We start from the raw sequence: 21,715 nt of genomic DNA on the forward strand, positions 1-21,715 counted from the left end.
AACTCATTTTGAGCATTGAAAAATGGAATGAAAAATTTGTGTGTAATCAATCATGACCAATTTAAAAGGTCAAAAGGTCTTCAAATTGTTTGATGCGTTATGATTGGTTCATAGGCATATCACGCGGATCATGCATCCACCACCGTCAGATGCTTCTGAATCGAACGACAGCCCTCTCCCCCTCCTCTCTCACCCAAACCCTAACTCATATCCCCTCCTCTCCCCCGATCCACTTTCCCCCTCCGTCCCACAGCCGCCACCCCCAACCCTCTCGCCCCTCCGTCTCAATCTCTCGATCCCCAACCACCCAGCCGCCGCCGCCATCCTCCGTTCTCTTCCCCAACCCCAGCCACAGGCGACCACTCCCCTCCCCTTCTCTCCCACGGCCGCGGTCGAATACTCTCTCCCTCCTCGTTCATGACATAGACCTAGCCGCATGGCACGGCCATGGCCATGGCGGCGGCCAGATCCACCCCCTCCCTCATCTCCTCACTGCCGCCACCTCCTCCCCGTCCTGCAGCGGCGCGTCCCGCCACCACCTCCTTCCTTGACCGGTTCTCCTCCCGTCCGCGTCCCCTTCCCCACCCCCGCTCCCAGATCGCATGTTCGTCGGATTGCAGGGCCAGTCTCGCCTGCTCCTTCTCCCACCCCGATTCACCCAACCAAACCAGAGCAGACCACAACACTCCACTACTCCTTCTCCCACCCCGATTCCTCCCCAATTCCAGCCGCCGCCCTGCTGCCCACCCAACTCCTCTCCCCCAGCCCCACCGCCGCCGGCCGGCAACCCCGTCTCCCGAAGCCCCTCCGGCGACCCTTCCCCATGGGCGCCTGAAACCCTAGCCTCTCGCGGACGGGGCGACAGAGATGGCCAGGGATCCCTCCTCCACGCGTGTTCCAGCGAAGACGGCGCCAGATCCCTTCCCTCGTAGTACATGGGGGATCTCGCCGCCGCCGCCGCGGTGGCCCTTGACGGCGGTGAGGTAGGAGGCGGCCAGGTACGCCCTCCTCCTTCTTTCCCCGTTCTGAATCTCCTCCATAACCTGCTGCATCTCCTCCCATCTCATGTGCCACTGCTTGCTTTGCTTTCTTCCTTCCATGGGCAGATGCAGATCTCATCTCTTCTTCTTGTGCGCCGGCCAGACCACGACCACGGCAGCGGGAGGATGCACGACGGGCTGGACGACAAGGTGGAGATCCTGGACACACGGAGGGGCTACCAAACCGGTGCTGCGGCAAGAACGACTCCGCAGCCCATACAGGAGGTGGACTGCATACTGGAACTGCCTCACATTGGATGACAAATTTGGTAACCTACAGCTTAAGGGCTTGGCTTGGGTAATGCGCTGGCTCTTGGTCATCCTTGCATCTACTACGTGTTTGCTGGAATGTACCTTAGACAGTGCGCTTACTGTTGTCTTTTCATTGTTTAAGGTCCCCGTGCCATCCATGGAGGAGTTTCAGGAAGCCTACTTGACCTCTCTCCTCGCCGTGACCCAACCATAAAGTACCTTTCTCCAATGTGATTTGCCCGCGCAGATTTTCAGTCTGTTTACACCTGAACATAACACTCTGTTTAATAAATCAGACACATAGTTTACTTGCAGCACCATACGGTGTAATGATAAATGATGCCAGATTTTCAGTCTGCTTGCACTGGAACATAACACCGCGTGTTTTATAGCACCACTTTGTATCACAGGACAATGCATGGTTTTCGTATTAAAAGTTTGAATGTCATATTACTCAAATGCAGAAATTGACCCAAGGTATCAGTTGAAGTCACGTTATCATCATCAGTCTGTTGAACATAACTTATAGGGGTTTTGGTCCAGTTGGTGACTTGCTTAGCTTGCCGCAGAACCCGTAGAATATCTACTTTATGCTTCCAATGTATCATTCTTTGAAAACTCAGCTCCTACTATTCACCTTGTAGATTTTTTATTCTGCAACATATTTGGTTTTGTCATAAAATGATTGGATTATTCTAAAGAAGTATAGTGTAACCTTCCAGTGCGAGAAAATGGTCTTGCGGTCTTAATTTAGTCTGATTAAAAAATTGGTCGTGCTCACGAGCAGTATATATGCACTTGCTCGGTTGATTGTTAGCAGTTTAGCTACACAAACTGACTGACATTGCACAATAGAATGTAGTAGATTTGCAGCCCACTAGCACAAACTGACTCATAGCAATCCTTTATCTCGTATAGAAGTACATGCTATCTGACGTGAGCAAAATCATTGCGTAACTACAGGTACAACATATGACTAATTTACACAGAATACTAAAACTGGACCCCATGCATTCAGTTTCAGAACTTGAAACTAACCTGACTAGTAGCTTCTCTGGCTTCCAGTTTATAACTTCCAGGATATCAATCATTCATTCTCAAGTTGCTACCCGGCAACTACAAGACGCCTTGTTCTAGAATTTTCATGTTCTTTTTTATGTGTATATGCCTTCCTCTTTGATTTCAAGCTTGTGATTGAGGTTAATTGATGGTGGTGCTTGCGCGATGCAGATGTTCGGGATGGCGGAGAAGGAGATGGAGTACCGGGTCGAGCTTTGAACCTTATTGTGTTGAATTCTTACTAGACACAGAACAAAATTTGGCTCACATCTTTCATTATGCTTTGAATGTTCAACAGTTTTGAACTTTTAAGCTACTATTTGACATTAAGTGGATTACATGAATCAGTTTGATACTATTTTGGTGTTGCTTTAGCTTTAAACTAGTCTCCCTTTCTCATGGTCACTTGTATTTGCCGATTGTAAGGATTTTCTCCATGGAAAGAAAATATCAGTAGATTTCAAATTCTAAACTGATGCACTATGAACAAAAACTTATTCCCCGTTGTGGTGGGATTATTGCACTATTTGCTTGTTGTTGTACCATGGTATCTATAGGTTATTAGTATTATTGATCCCGACCATGAGCTTGAATGGTATAGTATTAGAAGAGCATCAGTTTAATTTGTAGCAGTGAGGTCACTGATTTTTGTTCTTTCATGCCATGGTACGATTATGATTGGAATGGTAGCCACTTAACATGTTAGAATGTACTGATTGTTTGTGCTAATTCCTGGTCTGTATCAGGGGTATAAGTTTATTACTTTCTATCTAGGTTTGTTAGCTATGGATGATTGCAGTGTTGTTCTTCTAAATTTGAAAGATAAATGGCATGTTCCTTGTTCTCACCTATGAGTAGGTGTGATATTGTGTTAAGAGTCGTTTGTTTTGTAAGTTTTCATCACACGAGATGTTGTTCCTTAGATGGAAATGAGTGTTATCAAGGAAATGGTTTTAGGTAAACCAGCACTACTCATCAGTCTTTCTTACTCAGTGTTATCATCTGCTTGGTTTTAGGTGATGGACTCATTTCCCGCGGTGGTTTTTCTTGCGTTTTCCTGATGTTGTTTCACGTCGGGTTCTGAGTCGCTTTGCTGCTATTATTTCTGTGGCGATGCAGACTTGTGGTGATGAAGAGCAAGGCCGAGAAGGACTCCAACAAGCCCAAGCGCCCTCTGAGCGCCGTCTTAGTCCTCATGTGAGCCCCGGATTTGATTTGTTGTTGTGGTTTGATTCGTGTTGTTTCTATGGCATGGTGACGCGTCCTGACTAGCTCATTTTGGTTCTGTTTTCGCAGGGACAGCTTCAGGAAGGACTCCAACATCAAGCATGTCTCCATGGTAAGCATCTCAGTTCCCTTTGCTCCCACTCCTGTGTCCTTGTTCTTATTCAAACTGGTGCTGTGATAGTTTTCCTTTCAAATCCTGTGTCCTGATTTGTGTTCAAATCGCAGGTTGGCAAGGGCGGTGGTGAGAAGTGGAAGTATCTTGAGTGATGTTGTAAGTTACCCACTCCCCCATCCCCTCTCTGTTACTGCTCTATTCGGTGTTGGTCTCTTCCGACTAATCTCAGTGTTTGCTCGGTGATGCGATGAAATTTTGGCGGACTGTGAGTTGGTTTCCATGTTTCCGTGTAGCTGCACCGTGTCATTTGGGTATTGTTTGACCCAGTTGGTCAGTGATATTTAGAATTTATTCGCTATGTAATTGTCGATCTACTTCCTATTCTCAATGGTTGTTCAAATTTATGGTTTGTTGTGTTCAAATGTCTGTAGCCTTGTAGCCTTGTTAGAATCTGTGTAGTCTGTGCTCATCGATTCAAACTGCTGCTCGAATTTGTTTCCAAATCTGCCATGCCATTTCGCATGATTTGTTCAACTATTCTTCTTCTGTTAATACTTATCCTAGAATCTATGCCTTGCACCACATTAACATCTCCTCTGTTTGAATGAATTGCAGGAGAAGGCTCCCTAATTGCCAAGGCCAAGTACACCAAGAAGATCGACACCTACAATAACCCACTGGTATAACATTTACGTCAAACACCTTCATCAGAATCGTAGCCATGTGATATTAACACAACATTGTGGTATTGATCCATGCTCTTTCGTGCCCATCCCTATTTTCGTTTCAGGCAGGAGAGGCGTCCGACGACTCTGACAATTCCCAGTCTGAGGTGAGCGGCGCAAAGCAGCAGGAGGGGGAGGGGGTCTCTGAAATGTCGCCACTTTCGCTCATTGCTAGTGTCACCGATTGATGATGGATGGTTGCTGTTAGTTTAGCTCCTTAGTAGTATCTCCTAGTCTTTCAGGCGGCTGCTGCTGGTAGCTATAGTCTGTTCACCGATTGATGATGGATTGTTGAATGTACTTACTGTTGTACCCGTGGCTGTTTAAGGAATACTTTTGCGTTGAAAGAAATAAAATGGTCTTGATACATGCTTGTTTGAAATCCTGTATCTCACTGTTGCTGGAACAACGCTCGTCAAGTTTGTGAATTTTTGCTATGGAGGCCCAAAATTGAAATGGACTACAAAAAGTTTGAGGCCCAAAAATAAAAAGGCTGAATTCTTGGGCTGGGCCCATGTAGTTGACACAAATTGCTTGAAAATATATATAATAAATGGGCTCGGCCCACAAAGACGGTTGAACTGGACCGGGCTGAATCCTGTCAGTGACCTTTCCAATTGGTCGTAATTTTGCCACGTCAGATTGCCACGTCGGATCCGACGTGGCCTGGGCAGACAGCCAGTGACCAAAACAAAAGGTCATGGGTTCAATGACCTTCTGTTTTGGTCGTAAACGTCTACGACCTTATCACAGAGAATGTCGTTAATTTTAGTTTACGACTGCCAGCTTTTGACCTTCTATTTTTGGTCACAAAAAGGTCGCAAATGAAAAACAATGACCTTTCAGTGACAAGTTGACATATTTCTTGTAGTGCGGGCCGGCAATACGCGATGAAGGCGTCGGTGCCATCGTACTCTGACTTGGCAGCCCACCACCCGCTTTCTTCGTCTTCTCCGGCCTTCCAGCGCCGGCCGCTAGAAGCGTCGGCCTCGAGAAGTTCAAGGAGCTGGCTTGGGAAGCCACCACCAAGAACCACCACCCTACAAATTGCTCTGCCGGGGAGAAGGCCAGGTGCAGATGATGGTGCTGCCAGCGTCGCCTAGGGACGGGGCGCCCGACGTCTAGTCGGGCCCGTCCCCGTCATCCTCCCCACCGGTCTCCTCCTCATTGCTATCGCTCGAGGAGGAGCTTTCATCATCAGTCGAGCTCTCCGCACAGCACCCTAGCCGGATTCCCGAGCGCCCAAAAATCTTGATGGAGAGCAGGTCAGCCTCTACTAATTTGAAGCGGAGGACGTGCCCCTTCATCAGGCAGTGGGCGCATGCGAAGGTTTTCCAACCACGATGAAGAAGCATTACATGAGGGACGGGGAACTTCACGTTCGCCCACATGTCGCCATTGCAACATCCCTTCATGCGAAGCCTCAACCTCGATGGCTGGTCACCCTCCAGCACCCTCGCGAACGCCTCGGGAAGACGGAGGAGGCTACGCGGCGGTTCATGCAGTTGCAGGATGAACTCCAGTGCCGTGTCTCTGACATGGCCGCTCGACGAAGCAGGAGGAGATGGTGGTCGAGACGGTGGCGCTGCAGGTGCCCCCTTCCACGTCCACCTCTGCCTCGACCACCTCGCCGACCGCGGCCCCGTCCAGCACCTTCGCCTTGGGCATCTGGCTCTTCCTTCACCGCCGTGGCTCTTTGGCGAGAGGAAGATCTAGTCGCCTCCACAGAAGGACGGCCGCGACCGCGCCCTCTCGGCATGGTGGTGGGTGAAGAACGGGGAAGAAGAAGACGCGAGGGGATGCCCCCTTCTCCTCCCAAACCCCTTTTTATAGCCAAGCAGGGAGGGCTAGGGGCTGGCTCTACACCTCATCGGAAGAGTCCTTTCAAGTTCAGCTCATTAAAGCCATTGGCAACGAGCGAGGCCGTCGACCGCCCTCCCCGAGCTAATCAAAGGCGCATGGGTATCTGCCATGGCACACCCTCCCGTATCCCGTGCGTCCGCCACCTACTCTGCGCCATGCATGCGGCGTACGTGGCGAAAAAGGCGGGCATAGTGGGAAGTGTGGAACAGCGATTAGCGCCCTGTGAATAAAGACTGTTCACGGGGCACCGCAAGCGTAGACAACGAGAAGATTATAGCAGTTATCCCCTTCCACGCGTGCCCCCGCACTGTTTGGGCCTGGCCCAACGGTGCTTCGCACTCGTGTGTGGCCCAGGCCCGGGGGCTCCTGTCGGTGTACTAAGTTTTGGGCCTTTAGCACCCCATGCTTGTGCATGGGCAGTCGTAACCCCACGCGCGGCGAAGCACGAAGAGGGTGATTGGGGACCAATACAAGACAAAGAAGAACAGTCAAGACAGAGAATAGAGGACAAGATGGGTCCCTGGCAAGGCCCTTGCCGGGGCGGCTTGCGAGACCCCGGCAAGATCCTTGCCGGGACGACTTACAGAGCACCAACCAGAGCACCACCCTTGTGGTTGAGAGCTCTGACACCATCGACAATGTTAAGGCCAGAATCCAAGGGCGCGCGCGTAGTGGCGTGCAGATCTTTGTGAAGGCCAGAAGACGAGACGCTGGCAAGATCCTTGTCGAGGACGCCCACGAGGCCCCGGCAAGATCCTTGTCAAGGACGCCCACGAGGCCCCGGCAATATCCTTGCCGAGGATATCGGCAAGACCGTGGCCAGACTCGGCTACCCAGTCACCACTTTAGTGCGGGGCTGACCTGTCAGCCTGGCAGGCGCCTGCGTGGAGGCATGCAGATCTTTGTGAAGACCCTGCCACCTCTCTAGCGCAGGAGCTGGCCAGCCAACTTGGCTCTGCATGCCCCATCGGCATGGACGCGTGTCAAGACGGGGCGGGGCGGCAACGGACAGGACGGACACTCTCCCCATCCCCGATAAAGCTAGATGACCAAGATAAGCATGTGTACTATGGCGGTTTACAACTCCTGCATACACTGTAGTTACTTTACACCTCCTGTATGCCACTGTGGCAGCCCCTTGGTCATATAAAAGGAGGCCCACGGCGTACTGGAGGGGGATTCGGCTTTTTGGACCTCTCGGCCCAGCTTGCATGCATAGTAACGAGCCGAAGCTCAAGAACACTCAATACACAATCAAGCAGGACTAGGGTTTTATGCATCTCAGCGGCCCGAACCTGGGTAAAGACCCGCGGTGTTGATCACTAGATTGGCTCTTTGCTTAGCGCCTGTTCCCTGCCAAACCGTAGAAGGGATCCCCGTGGTCTCATAGGTGTCGTTTTCCCCGACACTTAATATGAATGTCAATTAGATTAATAAATGGATTATTAATAATAGGGCAATTAGCCTGCTAATGGCGAATTAGCCTGCTAATTGGGTTTTGCTATTGCAAACAGTTTTTCAGAAAATACCGTGGGAGATGACCTCAGGCAACGCACACAGTTTCTAGGAATAAACTGTGTTGGATCAATGAACACATGACCTTCTCTTGAAAACTGTTTGCGTTAGGCCACCTTGCGCAAACGTTTACCACATAAAAACTGCGTGTGATGGACAACCTTTGCCACACGGTTTCTTCTACGCACCGTGTGTGATGCATTCAATAACGCAAACGATAAAATTGTTAATATTGTGGGTAATGGCAACGCTATCACAAACGGTTTAACGGGGAAAATTGTGTGTAATGTACCTCGGAAACATTTTCCTTGGAGCGACTATGTGGGATGTACATACGAACATAAACGTTTAGCAGGGACTGACTGTGTGGGATGTACTTGCGACCGGAAACAATTTCGCCTGTATAATTGTAATTTTTTAGCTCTACTGTATGTATTTCCGTATTTGAGCGCTCGCTGGTCGCACACGAACTCATTTTGCCGAGCGTGTGTGCTAGGAGGGCATATCCCTGACGGTTTCTGGGTCGTGTGGGAAGGACCCCCCTATCGCCATCACTTACTAGGCGACGGTTCCAAATGCCATCATGGAAAGGGGTTAAAAACCATTTGTATAGCACCGACACGTAGCAGTGTATCATCGACACATATTCCCTGTCTATCTCTCACGCCCCAAAAAAACACACACGAACCCACAAACTATATCTCTCTACGTTTGTATCTCTCTCACACAACCCCACGTAGGTGGTGTACGTACACGAAGAGAATAGGTGCACATACTCACGCTTCGTGCCCAGCCACGCCCGCGCGGGTACATGGTGGAGCTCATTTCTGTACGAAATGTCAGCCCACGTGCTAATTTGAGCGCGTGCAGCGGTTGTTTACCTACGGAGGTCGTGTTACACACGTGCACGAAACAAAGTTCGACTTGATTCGTTGGCGCGTTATTTTTAAATAAAGTTATATCGCTCAATGGCACGTACACATAATATAAAATGATTTTTATGGAGAAAAAGGTAGTCCGCTCCACTATATACAATGGAGCCTGCCTGCCGGGGTTTGTCTCTTTTCAGAGTATCTCACACAAGGCAGCGGTGGCCTCTCTCTCTCACCGTTGGTCACTGATCCGGCCGCATCCTGTCCGCCGGCGGAAAGGGAGGATGTTTATCATTTCACTGTTCGACGGTGCCGAGGCAGCATGTCCCGATTTGCGGTACCCGCCGTTCTCTCTGACCAAGCTCCGGTGCGGTAGGGCCTATGCCACTTGCTCGCTGCCGTTGTATGGGCAGATCCTGCCCATCGCGGCTCTCTTAGTTACAACCCGACGACCCCCAGGTATCCCCTCCGGCCTTGCTCCATTGCCCGTCTTCCCACGTCGATGCACGTGGAAAATCTTGCATGTGGATCTTCCATAGTTCTTTGCCCAAAACGTAGCTCGTCCGACGTACTTTCCATATTGCAATCTCGTCATCACACCCTTTTAGAAAAACACAACCGTGTTGTTATCTTCCCGTAGGACAAGGAATATGCTTCTTTTTTGTTGTCGTATGTGTCATCAACTGTTATTGGCCAGTAATTGTTTCCTTTCTACCTCTTTTTTGCAAATAGGGCTATCCATTTCACCTAGTTGCTATTGCAACCTTTTGGTGAAATGCACAAATCACTTTTTTCTTAAGAGTGTTTTGTGCAGTTGTACTAAAATGTCACACGGGCAACGTCTCTACATTTTAGTGCGACTGCACAAAGGGAGATTGGTTTTGCTCCATCCTCCTCATCCAACTCCGAGCCTAATCTTCTCCAACTATTTGCTTAATCTTCTCCAACTAGTTAGTCTTAAGAGAGACTGCAAAGGTGACCAGCTTCTATTTGTGTTTTTATTATTTCATCAACAGTCCTCTATTATTGTAATCACACTTAATATCTTTGGAACAGGGACGCTTAGCTCTATTTTAGTGGAACTGCACAAAATGATCAGAATTTTGCATGCTCCAGACAGCTACTTTTTTTCCCAACATGCCTTGTTGATTTAGACAGAGCTGGGGGGGGGGGAAGTTGCTGCCAATGAAAGCATGGATCAATTTTAATTTAACACCTTCTCACAACTTTGTCTTCAGTTGTGATGCAAATCTTAGCTCTGATCTTCTAATCATTGAGATGCATTAGCAAGGAAGTGAGTTTTTTATTTTTTCCGAAAGAGCATGGATGGCAAGACACACGAAACAAAAGCTAAAAGCTCAGAACATTGTACAATTTCATGTCGCTGGAAAATTATTTATATAGTACGTCAATTATGTAAACAAATGTTGGAAGCTTGATAGCATTGCCAGAAGCCTCTTTAGCATCCGGGTCCATGTGCCATGCACAAAATTATACTCCCTCTGTTCCTAAATATTTATCTTTTTACAAATTTCAAATGGACATATTTTAGAGTGTAGATTCACTCATTTTGCTTCGTATGTACTAGTCACTCGTTGAAATCTCTAGAAAGACAAATACTTCATAGTATATTTAAGAATGGAGGGAGTAGTGCACAACCGCATGGGAGACTCAGTCCGGTCGTTGCGCCGCACTAATAGTGAGTAATGAGCAGTCAAATCATAAGCCCCACCTTTCCCACTGTAAGTTACTCGAAAGAAGCAACCATCAATACGCTCTCCTTTGAATCCGCTCATACTACTCCCTCCGTCACTGTTTATAGAGCGCGCTTAAAAAAAATCTCTGGGACCAAGGAGACTAGCGATCAGCCTGAAAAATAGCATTGGTAGTTATAGCACGACGTCTATTACTAGAGGAAATAATGCGTACACACATGCATGCAGTGCTTCCACCCAGGGTACACACATGCATGCACTTACTCCACTCCGGGTACACACCTAGTACATCGAGAGAAAATTGTGGACTTGATTGCGGTTACCACGCCCTAATTAATTGAGCATTAAACCAAACGCATCTAAAGTCTCCATGGTGGTGGAAATGCATGGAGAGAAATGCATGAGAATGAAGCACGCCCTGTAAACTGTGACGGAGGGAGGAGTAGTATGAAGGTGCAAAACCAAGTACGCGTATGGCCAGTCGGTCAACGCACTTCCTCTTGGCATATCACTGACATGTGGGACCGCAGTGTGAGCAAACCGATCTCAGTTAACGGCAAAATGGCCAACCCGCCGTTCCTTGAGAGAGACGAGGAGCAAGAACACACAGACGGGCTCGCACGGAGGCCAAGATATATTCAAGCATGGTTGATCAATATCATCATTACATGTTCGATATTTTTTAATACTACTATTGGGCTGCTGTTTTCCGCACTTCTCCCGAATAAATGTGTACTTTATCAGAGATTAAAATAAAACAAGAGTACGGACGCTCCACCATGCGGTTCTAGTAGTAGTACTACTCGTACTACTAAACCTTGCGCTTGGCTCTTTGCCTCTTTGTGAAGTCGAACAATGATGGTACTATAGTGTATGCCTCTGGCAATCTGACACCGAATGAACTGCTGCATGTCCACTGCCTGGGGCGAGGGTGGGTTGCATTAGTCAAAAGCTTCTCCTCGTCCTGCGAGCCACCAGGCTTGAGGTAGACGGAGTGGGCGTAAGCTAGCTTCACCTTGTCCTGCAAGCTTCTCCTCGTTCTGCGAGTTGACGGGACACACCAAAAAGTAGTGCTAGTCCATACTCCCTCCTTTCCGGTTAATATGGCTTAATCTTTTTGCAGGTAAATGAGAGAGCTTTATTCATATATAAGCATTCTTAGGATGATCACCCAAGAGACTGGTCACTAGGAAGCGAGGTACCCCGCAAAAAAGAAGAAGGAAGCGAGGTGTTTCATCAAGCCAGCTCTCGGTCACATTCAAAGTGCAGTAAGCACGGTTCGCACAAAGATGCGCCGCAAGGTTTACTGACCTATTGCTGAATAACAAAAAAGAGAAAATATTACCGAGCGCTCCTATTTGTAACAGGATATGAGCCAGAATTAAGCAAGTGTTCCATGCAATCAACCTCCATTATCACATGCGAGAACCCTCGAAGAGAACCAAATGTTTTGAAGATTGCTTTATCACATTTTAAAATAAAATAAGAGTGCAGACGCTCCTCCACCCGGTTCCTAGTAGTAGTACCTCTATAGTAGTAGTACTAGTACTAGTAAACTTTGCGCTTGGCTGTTCGCCTCTTCGGCAAGTCGAACAATAATGGTACTAGTACAGTGTATGCTTCTGGCGATCTGGCACCAAATTAAGTGTTCCACGTCCACCGCCTGAGCGAGGGAGAGCTTGCATTAGTCAAAAGTTTCTCCTTGTCCTGCGAGCCACCGCGCGCAAGCTTCTCCCGTCCTGCAAGCTTCTCCTCGTTCGGCAAGTTGACGGGACACAACAAAGTAATGCTAGTCCATACTGCCTCCTTTCCGGTTAATATGGCTTAATTTCAAATGAGATAAATACACTGTCTATCACTGTATATTTGTAAAAATATGGCCAGTGGACTTCATAATACGCTCATTGCGCTCAATATATACAGTTTCCTGTGTTTATACGGTCACTAGCTCACCCTGGCTGAGTATGCACTGGTACGGCGATGACCTAAACAAACGGTTTAAAACCCCTTTCCGCGACGGCATTTGGAACCATCGCCAAGTGAGTGTGGGTGATAGGGGGGTCCTTCCCACACGACCCAGAAATCGTCGGGGATAAGCCCTTGTGGGACCCAGGCTGGGGCCATGTGCGATCGGGCGAGGCATGGAAACCCAATCATTTCTGTAGGTATGTACATCCCACATGGTGAATCCCAGAAATCATTTCCGTAGGTATGTACATCCCACACGGTGAATCCCAGAAATCATTTCTGCAGGTATGTACATCCCACACGGTGAATCCCAGAAATCATTTCCGTAGGTATGTTCATCCCACACGGTGAATCCCAGAAATCATTTCCGTAGGTATGTACATCCCAGACGGTGAATCCCAGAAAATCATTTCTGTAGGTATGTACATCCCACACAGTTCTTTGTGTGGAAACGTGTGTGCAAGGTGGCCTAATGCAAACAGTTCGCTGCCGGAAGCCGTGTGTGATTGTTAGTTGATCGAACACGCCTACTTTCTAGAAACCGTGCGGGTTGTTTGAGTTCATCGCCCACTGTGCTGTCTGAGTAACCGTTTGCAATAGAAAACCCCAATAAGTAGGGTAATTAGCCTATTATTGATAATCCATGTACTAATCAAACTGATATTTCTTATAAAACATGCCAGATATTTCATATCCATATAAAAGCAACCAGGATTTCATAATCGAATTACATCAGATAGCTTCGGCACTCAGTTACGCCATTACACAACAGCACCAAGTTTCACATGAAGCATCAAAAACCTTTGGAAAGTAGCATCATACACGGTAAATAGACAGATGAATCTCATCTAGGAAACTGCAGAAGCGGAAGGCAAGTATTGAGCCTTCAGTGATGTTGAATGTCCTTGCAACTTTAGGCCAGTGGCTATGGATAATTGCCCGCCCAACCTTCGTCCTCTTCAGCAAGAGTTCAATATTGTACCGTGGGTGTTGAATGAATACCTTCCTCGCCTCTTGACCATGCAGGTGGTTTGAGAGGTAATCATCGGTGAACTGCTTTGAAAAGTACTGAAAACAAAGCTATGCACAAATCGCTGTTGTAAATTTTGAAATGGCGCAAGGGGTAAAAGCAAGGTAAAAGACTTGGTACCATCCTATAGCTGACTGATGTCTTCTTCATTGTGCAAACAAAGATCTTGCTATTATTCGTCGCAAGTTTCTTCATCCTAACAATCTTTCTGAGTTTCTTGACTTGACCGATATTCATGGACATCTCATTTCCCCATATGCAAAATGGGTCGAACAGTGGGTCTAAGCCTCTGATAGCAGGACCTACATGTGCAAGACCAAATTGTAACAAACCTAAATATTGGAATGATTCCTGCAACTGCACAATAATGTGCTATTAGCCAAAGGACCCTGCTTGAACAAACCTCGATGGTAAACCGCAGTGTCTCCCATTGTTTCCCTGCAACACACATAAGGAAGATCTTGATCAGGTTAACTGAGAGTTGCCATACTATCAGTAGAATATGTATGAGTACAACCAAATTTGATTGGTTTCACATGCATAACAATACAAAATTGTACCCACATCAAATGAAAATCAAATTGCTGAACTGAACCAAACAGTTAAATGGACAGCAGACCAAATGAACCAAAATAGTTAACTGAGCACGACATTGCAGAATAGAAACATGTACTAGAAGATAAGACAGTTAACAAAACAAAGAATGCTTGAGAACAGTACTACGAAATGTAGCAATTGTTGGACCAAAGTGTTAACTGAACATTACATTTCACAGGACCAAACTGTTAACTGAACATTAGATTGCATATTAACATTACAGATGACAAATCACTATAAGGCACTGGCGGTGGCCTCGAGAAAACATCATGAACTGTATTTTAAAGTAGACAACCACGCGGCGGTGTCGATGGTGGCCTCGAAGACGAGGTGCTCCTCCAAGATCTGGCGGTCGACACGCATGTCAGCCATAGCGACCTCGTTCGCGCATGCGGCCGCATGCTACTCAGCTCCATGTTATACTGCGTGTAAAATGGCTGTGGGCGGCGCTTAATTGGAGGAGGGTGGCAGTGATTTCGGTGGAAGGTGTCGCTCCGTCAGTCGGGGCATGTGGGATGGGAAAGGAGGAAGATGGCGTGGATTACCTGACCATATCGACGAGGCCGCGCAGCAAGAAGAAGGGTCGCCAGCGAGGAAGCGGCGCTGCAAGAAGGAGGGTCGCCGGCGAGGAGGCGACGCTGCAAGAAGAAGGGTAGCCGGCGAGGAGGCGGAGCTGCAAGAAGAAGGGTCGCCGGCGAGGAGGCTGAGCTGCCAGTAAGCAGCAGTGAAGGTTTGAACTTGGAAAGCAAGGAGGAACAGTGGAAATGTGGCTTTTGGTAGGAGGGAGGGGCGGGGAGATAGATATTTCCGCGGTGGCAATTTTTTTTCGCTCGGTGCCGCGAGAAACTGGCGCGCAAGTGTGGTTCAAGCGGGGGCGGTGGACTGTAGACGACGAAGCTTCCTGCGTAAGCCAGACAAGACGGTGCGCCAAGATATTTTATATTGCATCCCACACGATTCTTTCTAGTAAACTTTTTGTGGTATACCTGATTTTTTCATTATGTTGTGAAAGACAAAATGGTGTTACAGAGGGAAAGGATGGTGTTTGAATTGCTAGAACATTCACGTACAGTGAACATGCAACTAGTACATGAGTGTCGTGTTTAAATTTGGAATTATTCTGGGTTCGTTTGGCATTATTATGCATAAATTGAGTTTCTCGGCATTTAATGTGCATACTTCAAATTTGAACTACAAGCACATGCTCCAATGCACCAAAGCTTGCTAAAAAATCACATGTGTGTCTTTGGGTGAATTTGTAGGTCCCATGCAAGAAGTGGGAATAAAATTCAAACATCTGGGTGTCGTGGCTCAGCCGGAATGATTGAGAAACTTGGTTTTTTAATTCCTGTAAATCCAAAACATGGCTGAAAATCATGAAACTTGGCATGGTGTCTGACATGGCACCAACATGCTGCAACAATTTTTTTGGCTGAATTTGGACAAGCTTTGGTGTAAGCTTCTTGCAAACCGGAGCTTCCCTCAAGAAGGCTCCTGGTTCCGAGAGGGAACGTGTCACCTCCGTGTGCGAAATGACATACGTACACTGCCTTCTCCCGCCTTAATTTTTTTACACAGGCAGATTAGACCAAATAGAAGTATCGTGCTAAATTTTCAAATTATTCCGTGTTCTTTTGGCCCTTTTTATACATTAATCGAGTTTCTGGGCATTTAATGTGCATAATTCAAATTTGAACTACAAGCACGTGCTCCAGTGCACCATAGTTGTTTCAAAAATCACATGTGTGTCCTTGGGTGAATTTTTAGGTCCCATGCAAGAGATTGGAGTGAAATTCAAACATCTGGGCGTCGTGGCTCGGCCGGAAAGATTGAGAAACTTTGTTTTCTAATTCTTGTAATTCCGAAACACGCCGGGAAATCATGAAACTTGGCATGGTCTCATGACATGGCACAAACATGCTGCAGTAATTTTTTTGGCCGAATTGGCACAAGCTTTGGTGTAAGCTTCTTGCAAATCGGAGCTTCCCTCAAGAAGGCTCGTGGTTCTAAGAGGGAACATGTCACCTCCGTGTGCGAAATGACATACGTACACTGCCTTCTCCCACCTTAAATTTTTTGCACATCCAGATTAGACCAAATAGAAGTACCGTGCTAAATTTTGGAATTATTCCGGGCTCGTTTCGCCTTTTTATACATTAATTGAGTTTTTGGGCATTTAATGTGCATAATTCAAATTTGAACTACAAGCACAGGCTCAAGTGCACCAAAGTTTTTTGAAAAATCACATGTGTGTCCTTGGGTGAATTTCTAGGTCCCATGCAAGAGATTGGAGTGAAATTCAAACATCTGGGCGTCATGGCTCGGCCGGAAAGATTCAGAAACTTGGTTTTTAATTCCTGTAATTCCAAAACATGCCGGAAAATCATGAAACTTGGCATGGTGTCATGACATGGCACCAACATACTGCGGTAATTTTTTTGGCCGAATTGGGACAAGCTTTGGTGTAAGCTTCTTGCAAACCGGAGCTTCTCTCAAGAAGGCTCGTGGTTCCGAGAGGGAACGTGTCACCTCCGTGTGCGAAATGACATACGTACACTGCCTTCTCCCGCCTTGATTTTTTTACACAGCCAGATTAGACCAAATATAAGTACCGTATTAAATTTTGGAATTATCCCGGGCTCGTTTCACCTTTTTTATACATTAATTGAGTTTTTGGGCATTTAATGTGCATCATTCAAATTTGAACTACAAGCACATGCTCCAGTGCACCAAAGTTGTTTGAAAAATCACATGTGTGTCCTTGGGTGAATTGCTAGGTCCCATGCAAGAGATGGGAGTGAAATTCAAACATCTGGGCATCGTGGCTCAGCCGGAAAGATTGAGAAACTTGGTTTTTTAATTCCTGTAATTCCAAAACACGCCTAAAAATCATGAAACTTGGCATGGTGTCATGACATGGCACCAACATGCTGCGGTAATATTTTTGGCCGAATTGGGACAAGCTTTGGTGTAAGCTTCTTGCAAACCGGAGCTTCCCTCAAGAAGGCTCGTGGTTCCGAGAGGGAACGTGTCACCTCCGTGTACGAAACGACATACGTACACTGCCTTCTCCCGCCTTATTTTTTTATACAACCAGATTAGACCAAATATAAGTACCATGCTAAATTTTGGAATTATTCCGAGTTCGTTTGGCCTTTTTTATACATTAATTGAGTTTCTGGGCATTTAATGTGCATAATTCAAATTTGAACTACAAGCACATCCTCCAGTGCACCAAAGTTGTTTGAAAAATCACATGTGTGTCCTTGGGTGAATTTCTAGGTCCCATGCAAGAGATGGGAGTGAAATTCAAACATCTGGGCGTCGTGGCTCAACCGGAAAGATTGAGAAACTTGGTTTTTTAATTCCTGTAATTCCAAAACACGCCTGAAAATCATGAAACTTGGCATGGTCTCATGACATGACACCAACATGTTGTGGTAATTTTTCTGTCCAATTTGTGAAGGCCCACACATGAACAATCAACAAAGTCATTCTGGAACAAGTGCTGTCACGTTACAAATCAGAAACACAAGTATTATTGAAACCGTGGGCGTTCGACTTACCAATTACGTGCGGCTACGCGTCCCCTTTTTTATTGGCTAGAAGGTGCCGTGCGGGGTAGCTATTTGAGTACGGGAGGCGTGCGATCAGACCCCTGCACATGCTCATCGGGAGGAGAGCCCTTTGGCCGCTAGCCGCCGCGCACCTCCCTCCCAACGTCTCCATTAATGGCGCCCGAGCACCTGTTCTACGGCGTGGCTATATGTCTCACTGGACTGAGATTTAAGAGAGAAAAATGAAAATCTAAAAAGAAAGTTTTGCACGGATCTTGATGTAAGATCTGACGGACCTATATAGCAAGCATGATGAATATAAGGACGATGACAGTGGATAATAATTGTCTTACATATTTGGAAACATAATTAAAAAAGCCACATGCGGCAACGCCCGAAATACACAAGGGTAAAAGAAGAAGGAAGACAATGATCTGGCTCACTGATCTCTACTTTCTTGATGCGTTGCTGCAGGCCGCGGGAACTAGTCTCCACGGCGAGCGGCAACAAGCTCTTTCTTGTCCTCAAGATGCTGCTTGAGAGCATCCATGGATTCCTCCACCAGCCTTCTGTGCTCGATGCGCAGCTTGTTATTCTCGTCCATAAGTTTCTCGACGATGACGCCGGTCCTCTTCAACAAGGTAGTGGTCTGCTCCTGCTGCTCCGCACTTCCGACGATCTTCGCCCTCAGCAGGTCACGCTCGGCCCGGAGCTTCGCATTGCTCTCATTTAGTTGCCGGATGACGTCGGTAGACTGTTCAAACAAGGCTGTCAGGTCATCCAGCAACCTCTCCCACCTGGAGATCTGATCCATCTGCCTAAGGACGAGGGCACGCATGCGCCTGTAAGATTCCCCGCCTGCCCGCGGGGCATTTTCCCAGGCCGTCGTGGCAAGGGAGGACATCTCTGTTGCATTCGCGGCGCGGCGGGACATCTCTTCTGCTTCCGCGGTGCGGCCGGACCAGTTTGCTGCATCGACGGCGCGGCGGGTCCTCCGTGCTGCTTCGGCGGCGCGGCGGGACCTCTCTGCTGCTATGGCGGGACATGTTGGCTGCTTTCGCGGTGAGGCGGGACATCTCTCGTGCTCTCGCTTCCAGGCTCGCCTCTCCCTGGTGGCAATCTCTCGACCCAGAATTCACGCTGGCCATGGCGGACGCAAGGGAACGATGTTGAATGCCTGGTTTGTTTTTGAGTTTTTGTGGATGAGGAGTTGAGGAGGAATGTACAGCCATCTTGGAGTAGTAGTATTTATAACCGCGTAGTAATATGCTCCTAAGTGGGAAACCGTTTAGGTTTTGATCGGTGTGAACAGGTTTGTAATTTGGAATATGACGGGACGCGGCCTCCCTGTTCTTCTAAAAAAATTGTGACGGGACACATGCTCAAACTTTACTGACGGTTATAAGTGCGGCACTATTCCCGGAAGGCGTAACATGGGCATGTATGCCTTCTCGGCCGCGTACGTGGCGTTTGCACGATAGGGTGCACCGCAATAGGCAAAGTCAGCACATGTCTTGTTCCAACAATCGTGCGCGCTCGTTATTACCATCGCGCACGCTTCTTTTAATTAGAATGGTTGTGCCCGTCTAGCGCACACACGTTGATCTATCTAACTGTTTCAGTTTATTGTGGCTAATCGCAAACAGTTCATCCATGTGAAGTGTATGCCATCAATCGCAGACACTTTGATCTGGCTTACCAGTTTCTGTTCTGTTGCCTAATCGCAAACAGTTAATCCTTCTGAAGCGTATGCCCTCAATCACACACACCTTGATCTGGCTGACCGTTTGTTTTGTGTTGCCTAATCACAAACAGTTCATCCGAGTGAACCGCATGCTGTATATCGCACACACCTTCATCTGGCTGCCCGTTTCTTTTGTGTGGCCTAATCACAAACAATTCATCTGAGTGAACCGTATGCTCTATATCGCACACGCCTTCATCAGGCTGCCCGTTTCTTTTGTTCCGCCTCATCGCAAACAGTTCATTGGCTGAACCGTATGCCCTGGATCGCACACGTAACTAAAATCTGAACCGTGTTTGATGCATCCTCCATCGCAAACGTTTTCACCTTTTTTGACGGTTTTCATACAGCACCGTTTGCGATTATGGCATCGCACACAGTTTCTCGAAGGGTATCTAATCGTAGTGTCGCCTTAGCAGCATCCTGCAGTAGTGATGTGTGTGCATGCACGTGTAGGTTGAACACTTGAGCCTGACCGTGTGTGTTCCGTCGTGTGTTCGGACATGCATGCATTAGGGCATCGCGCGCGTTTTTGCGTCCATGTGTATGTGTGACTATTGCATGCATGCACGAGGTTGTAGTCCCTCACATTCACATGTTCATAAGTCAATGCTTTGTCAAAACGTTGCATGCAAGGTTTAATTATTCGTTGTTCACGCATGCATTCCCGATATTAATACGTTGGTAAAGACAATTTCTTGAGGAAAACGAGCCCATGAATTGAGTACAAAGGGGACCAATAAGCCAGGACGGAGGGAGTACTAGTAGTGAACCGGAAGGAGGGAGTAGGTACTAGTAGTACTACGTAACAACATGCAGTAACAAAATTCCTCTATGCGCATCCTGTCTACGTGTCATGCAAGAAAATAGAGATAAGTACAAGTGAGACTCAGGAACGGTCATACACGTAGGGGGAGTACGTGTGGGGGCCACTAAGGAGTAGTCAAATCATAGAGTAAGTTAGTCGGAAGAAGCAACCATCATTTCACTCTTCAATGACACGTACGCAATATAATATGGTTGACATGGAGAGAAAAAGAAAACCACTATATATACACTAGCAGCAGCCTAATCTACAAGCCTGCTTGCTTGGGTTGCTCTCTTCACAAGCATAGAACGAGGGTGGACACACTCCTGGTCACATATCCGGCCTAATCCCACCACTGGGGGAAGGGGACGATGTTCTGCGTAGACGCGTTCGACATCGGCGAGGGAGAAAACCCACTATCAGTGCGTCCCAATCGGGGGTCCCCGTGGTACGGGCCGATGCCGCCTCCCAACCGCCCTTCTAGCTACAACCCAACGTCCCAGGTACATCTTCCTTTTGGAGCCAGCTTGCTCCACTGCCGCAGCTCCCCACGTAGCTCCATCTCCATATCGATCTTTCTCTACTTCTACCGGCTTCTATTTGTGATGAGTTTATGTCTCATGAACTAGTGCCAGTACTATTATTCGAATCACACTTCTTCAATATCTTTGCCATCAGGGATGCTCAGCTCGATTTTAGTGGAACTGCACAAAAGCACCGTATGATCCAAGGGTGCTAGCCGTCTTTCCTTCGATAGGTTCTACCTGGCCAGGAAATTAAATCCTTTTTAGGGTTTAGGGTTTAAGCCATAGTGACCCCATCAGTAGTTTTTCTTTTGTACACACTCTCACAACTTTTGTCTTTAGTTGTGAAGTAAATATTGGCTACGATCTGTGAATCATTGAGATGCATCAGCATGCGTGTTAGTTTTCCTTTGTATTTGATGGAATGTTGTAACGGGGCAACCTTGGAGTAGGAATGAAAATGGAGTGGAAATTTTCCATTTTTTTGGAGAAAAATGGAAACGGAGAGAAACCAATGTTTCATTTCGTTGGATCACGCCATCGAGCAAAACCAACGTTTAAATCACGTCTGTCGCGTTCGTGTCTCACCCGCCTCCACGGCTCCACCCCACACGGTCGCTCGGCATGCCACTCACCGCAAACCGAGTATACGATAACTTTCCCGCCTGCTTGTCGATGGATCATGCCATGGAGTACTAGCACTACTGGAAGAGATTGACAAGGAGGGGGAGGACATCTAGCTGTAGCATGGACTCCCAAGAACTTTTTACATGCATGTTGTGGCCGGCTATTGCAACCTTTGGACGCGGAGCAGTTGCATCCACCGGGAAGCGGCGCGGGCGATGCTCTCTCGGCCGGCGCGCCGCTTCAATGCTGGCGCCAGTGAGAGGTCACGTTCGCTCTAGCCGGGCATGAATGCGGCACTGACCGTTTCGGGCGGGAAGCACGCGCGGGTGATGAAGAGGGTTCGGGTTGGTCAGGAGCGGGTGTGGCAGCGGTCCGGACGCCGGCAAACAAGAGATGCTGTATGTTAATATTGTTGCGTATATAATTAACAACATAAATAATGTGCCGTTGGACAAATATGATTGGAGATGGAGCTGG

The 21,715-nt window shown here is 47.6% G+C and overlaps 1 protein-coding gene across 1 annotated transcript; it reads left to right on the forward strand.

The window, feature by feature from the left end:
- Window positions 1-2,516: 2,516 nt before the first annotated feature.
- LOC120975697 (high mobility group B protein 4-like) lies at window positions 2,517-4,606 on the forward strand. Its single transcript, XM_040402383.1, has 6 exons — window positions 2,517-2,551; window positions 3,471-3,548; window positions 3,648-3,690; window positions 3,804-3,819; window positions 4,309-4,373; window positions 4,484-4,606. Exons 1-6 carry the CDS (start codon window positions 2,517-2,519, stop codon window positions 4,604-4,606), a joined length of 360 nt encoding a protein of 119 aa, XP_040258317.1.
- Window positions 4,607-21,715: the final 17,109 nt, after the last annotated feature.

The sequence above is a fragment of the Aegilops tauschii genome, chromosome 3 (assembly GCF_002575655.3).
Source record: "Aegilops tauschii subsp. strangulata cultivar AL8/78 chromosome 3, Aet v6.0, whole genome shotgun sequence".
Classification (NCBI taxonomy): Eukaryota; Viridiplantae; Streptophyta; class Magnoliopsida; order Poales; family Poaceae; genus Aegilops; species Aegilops tauschii.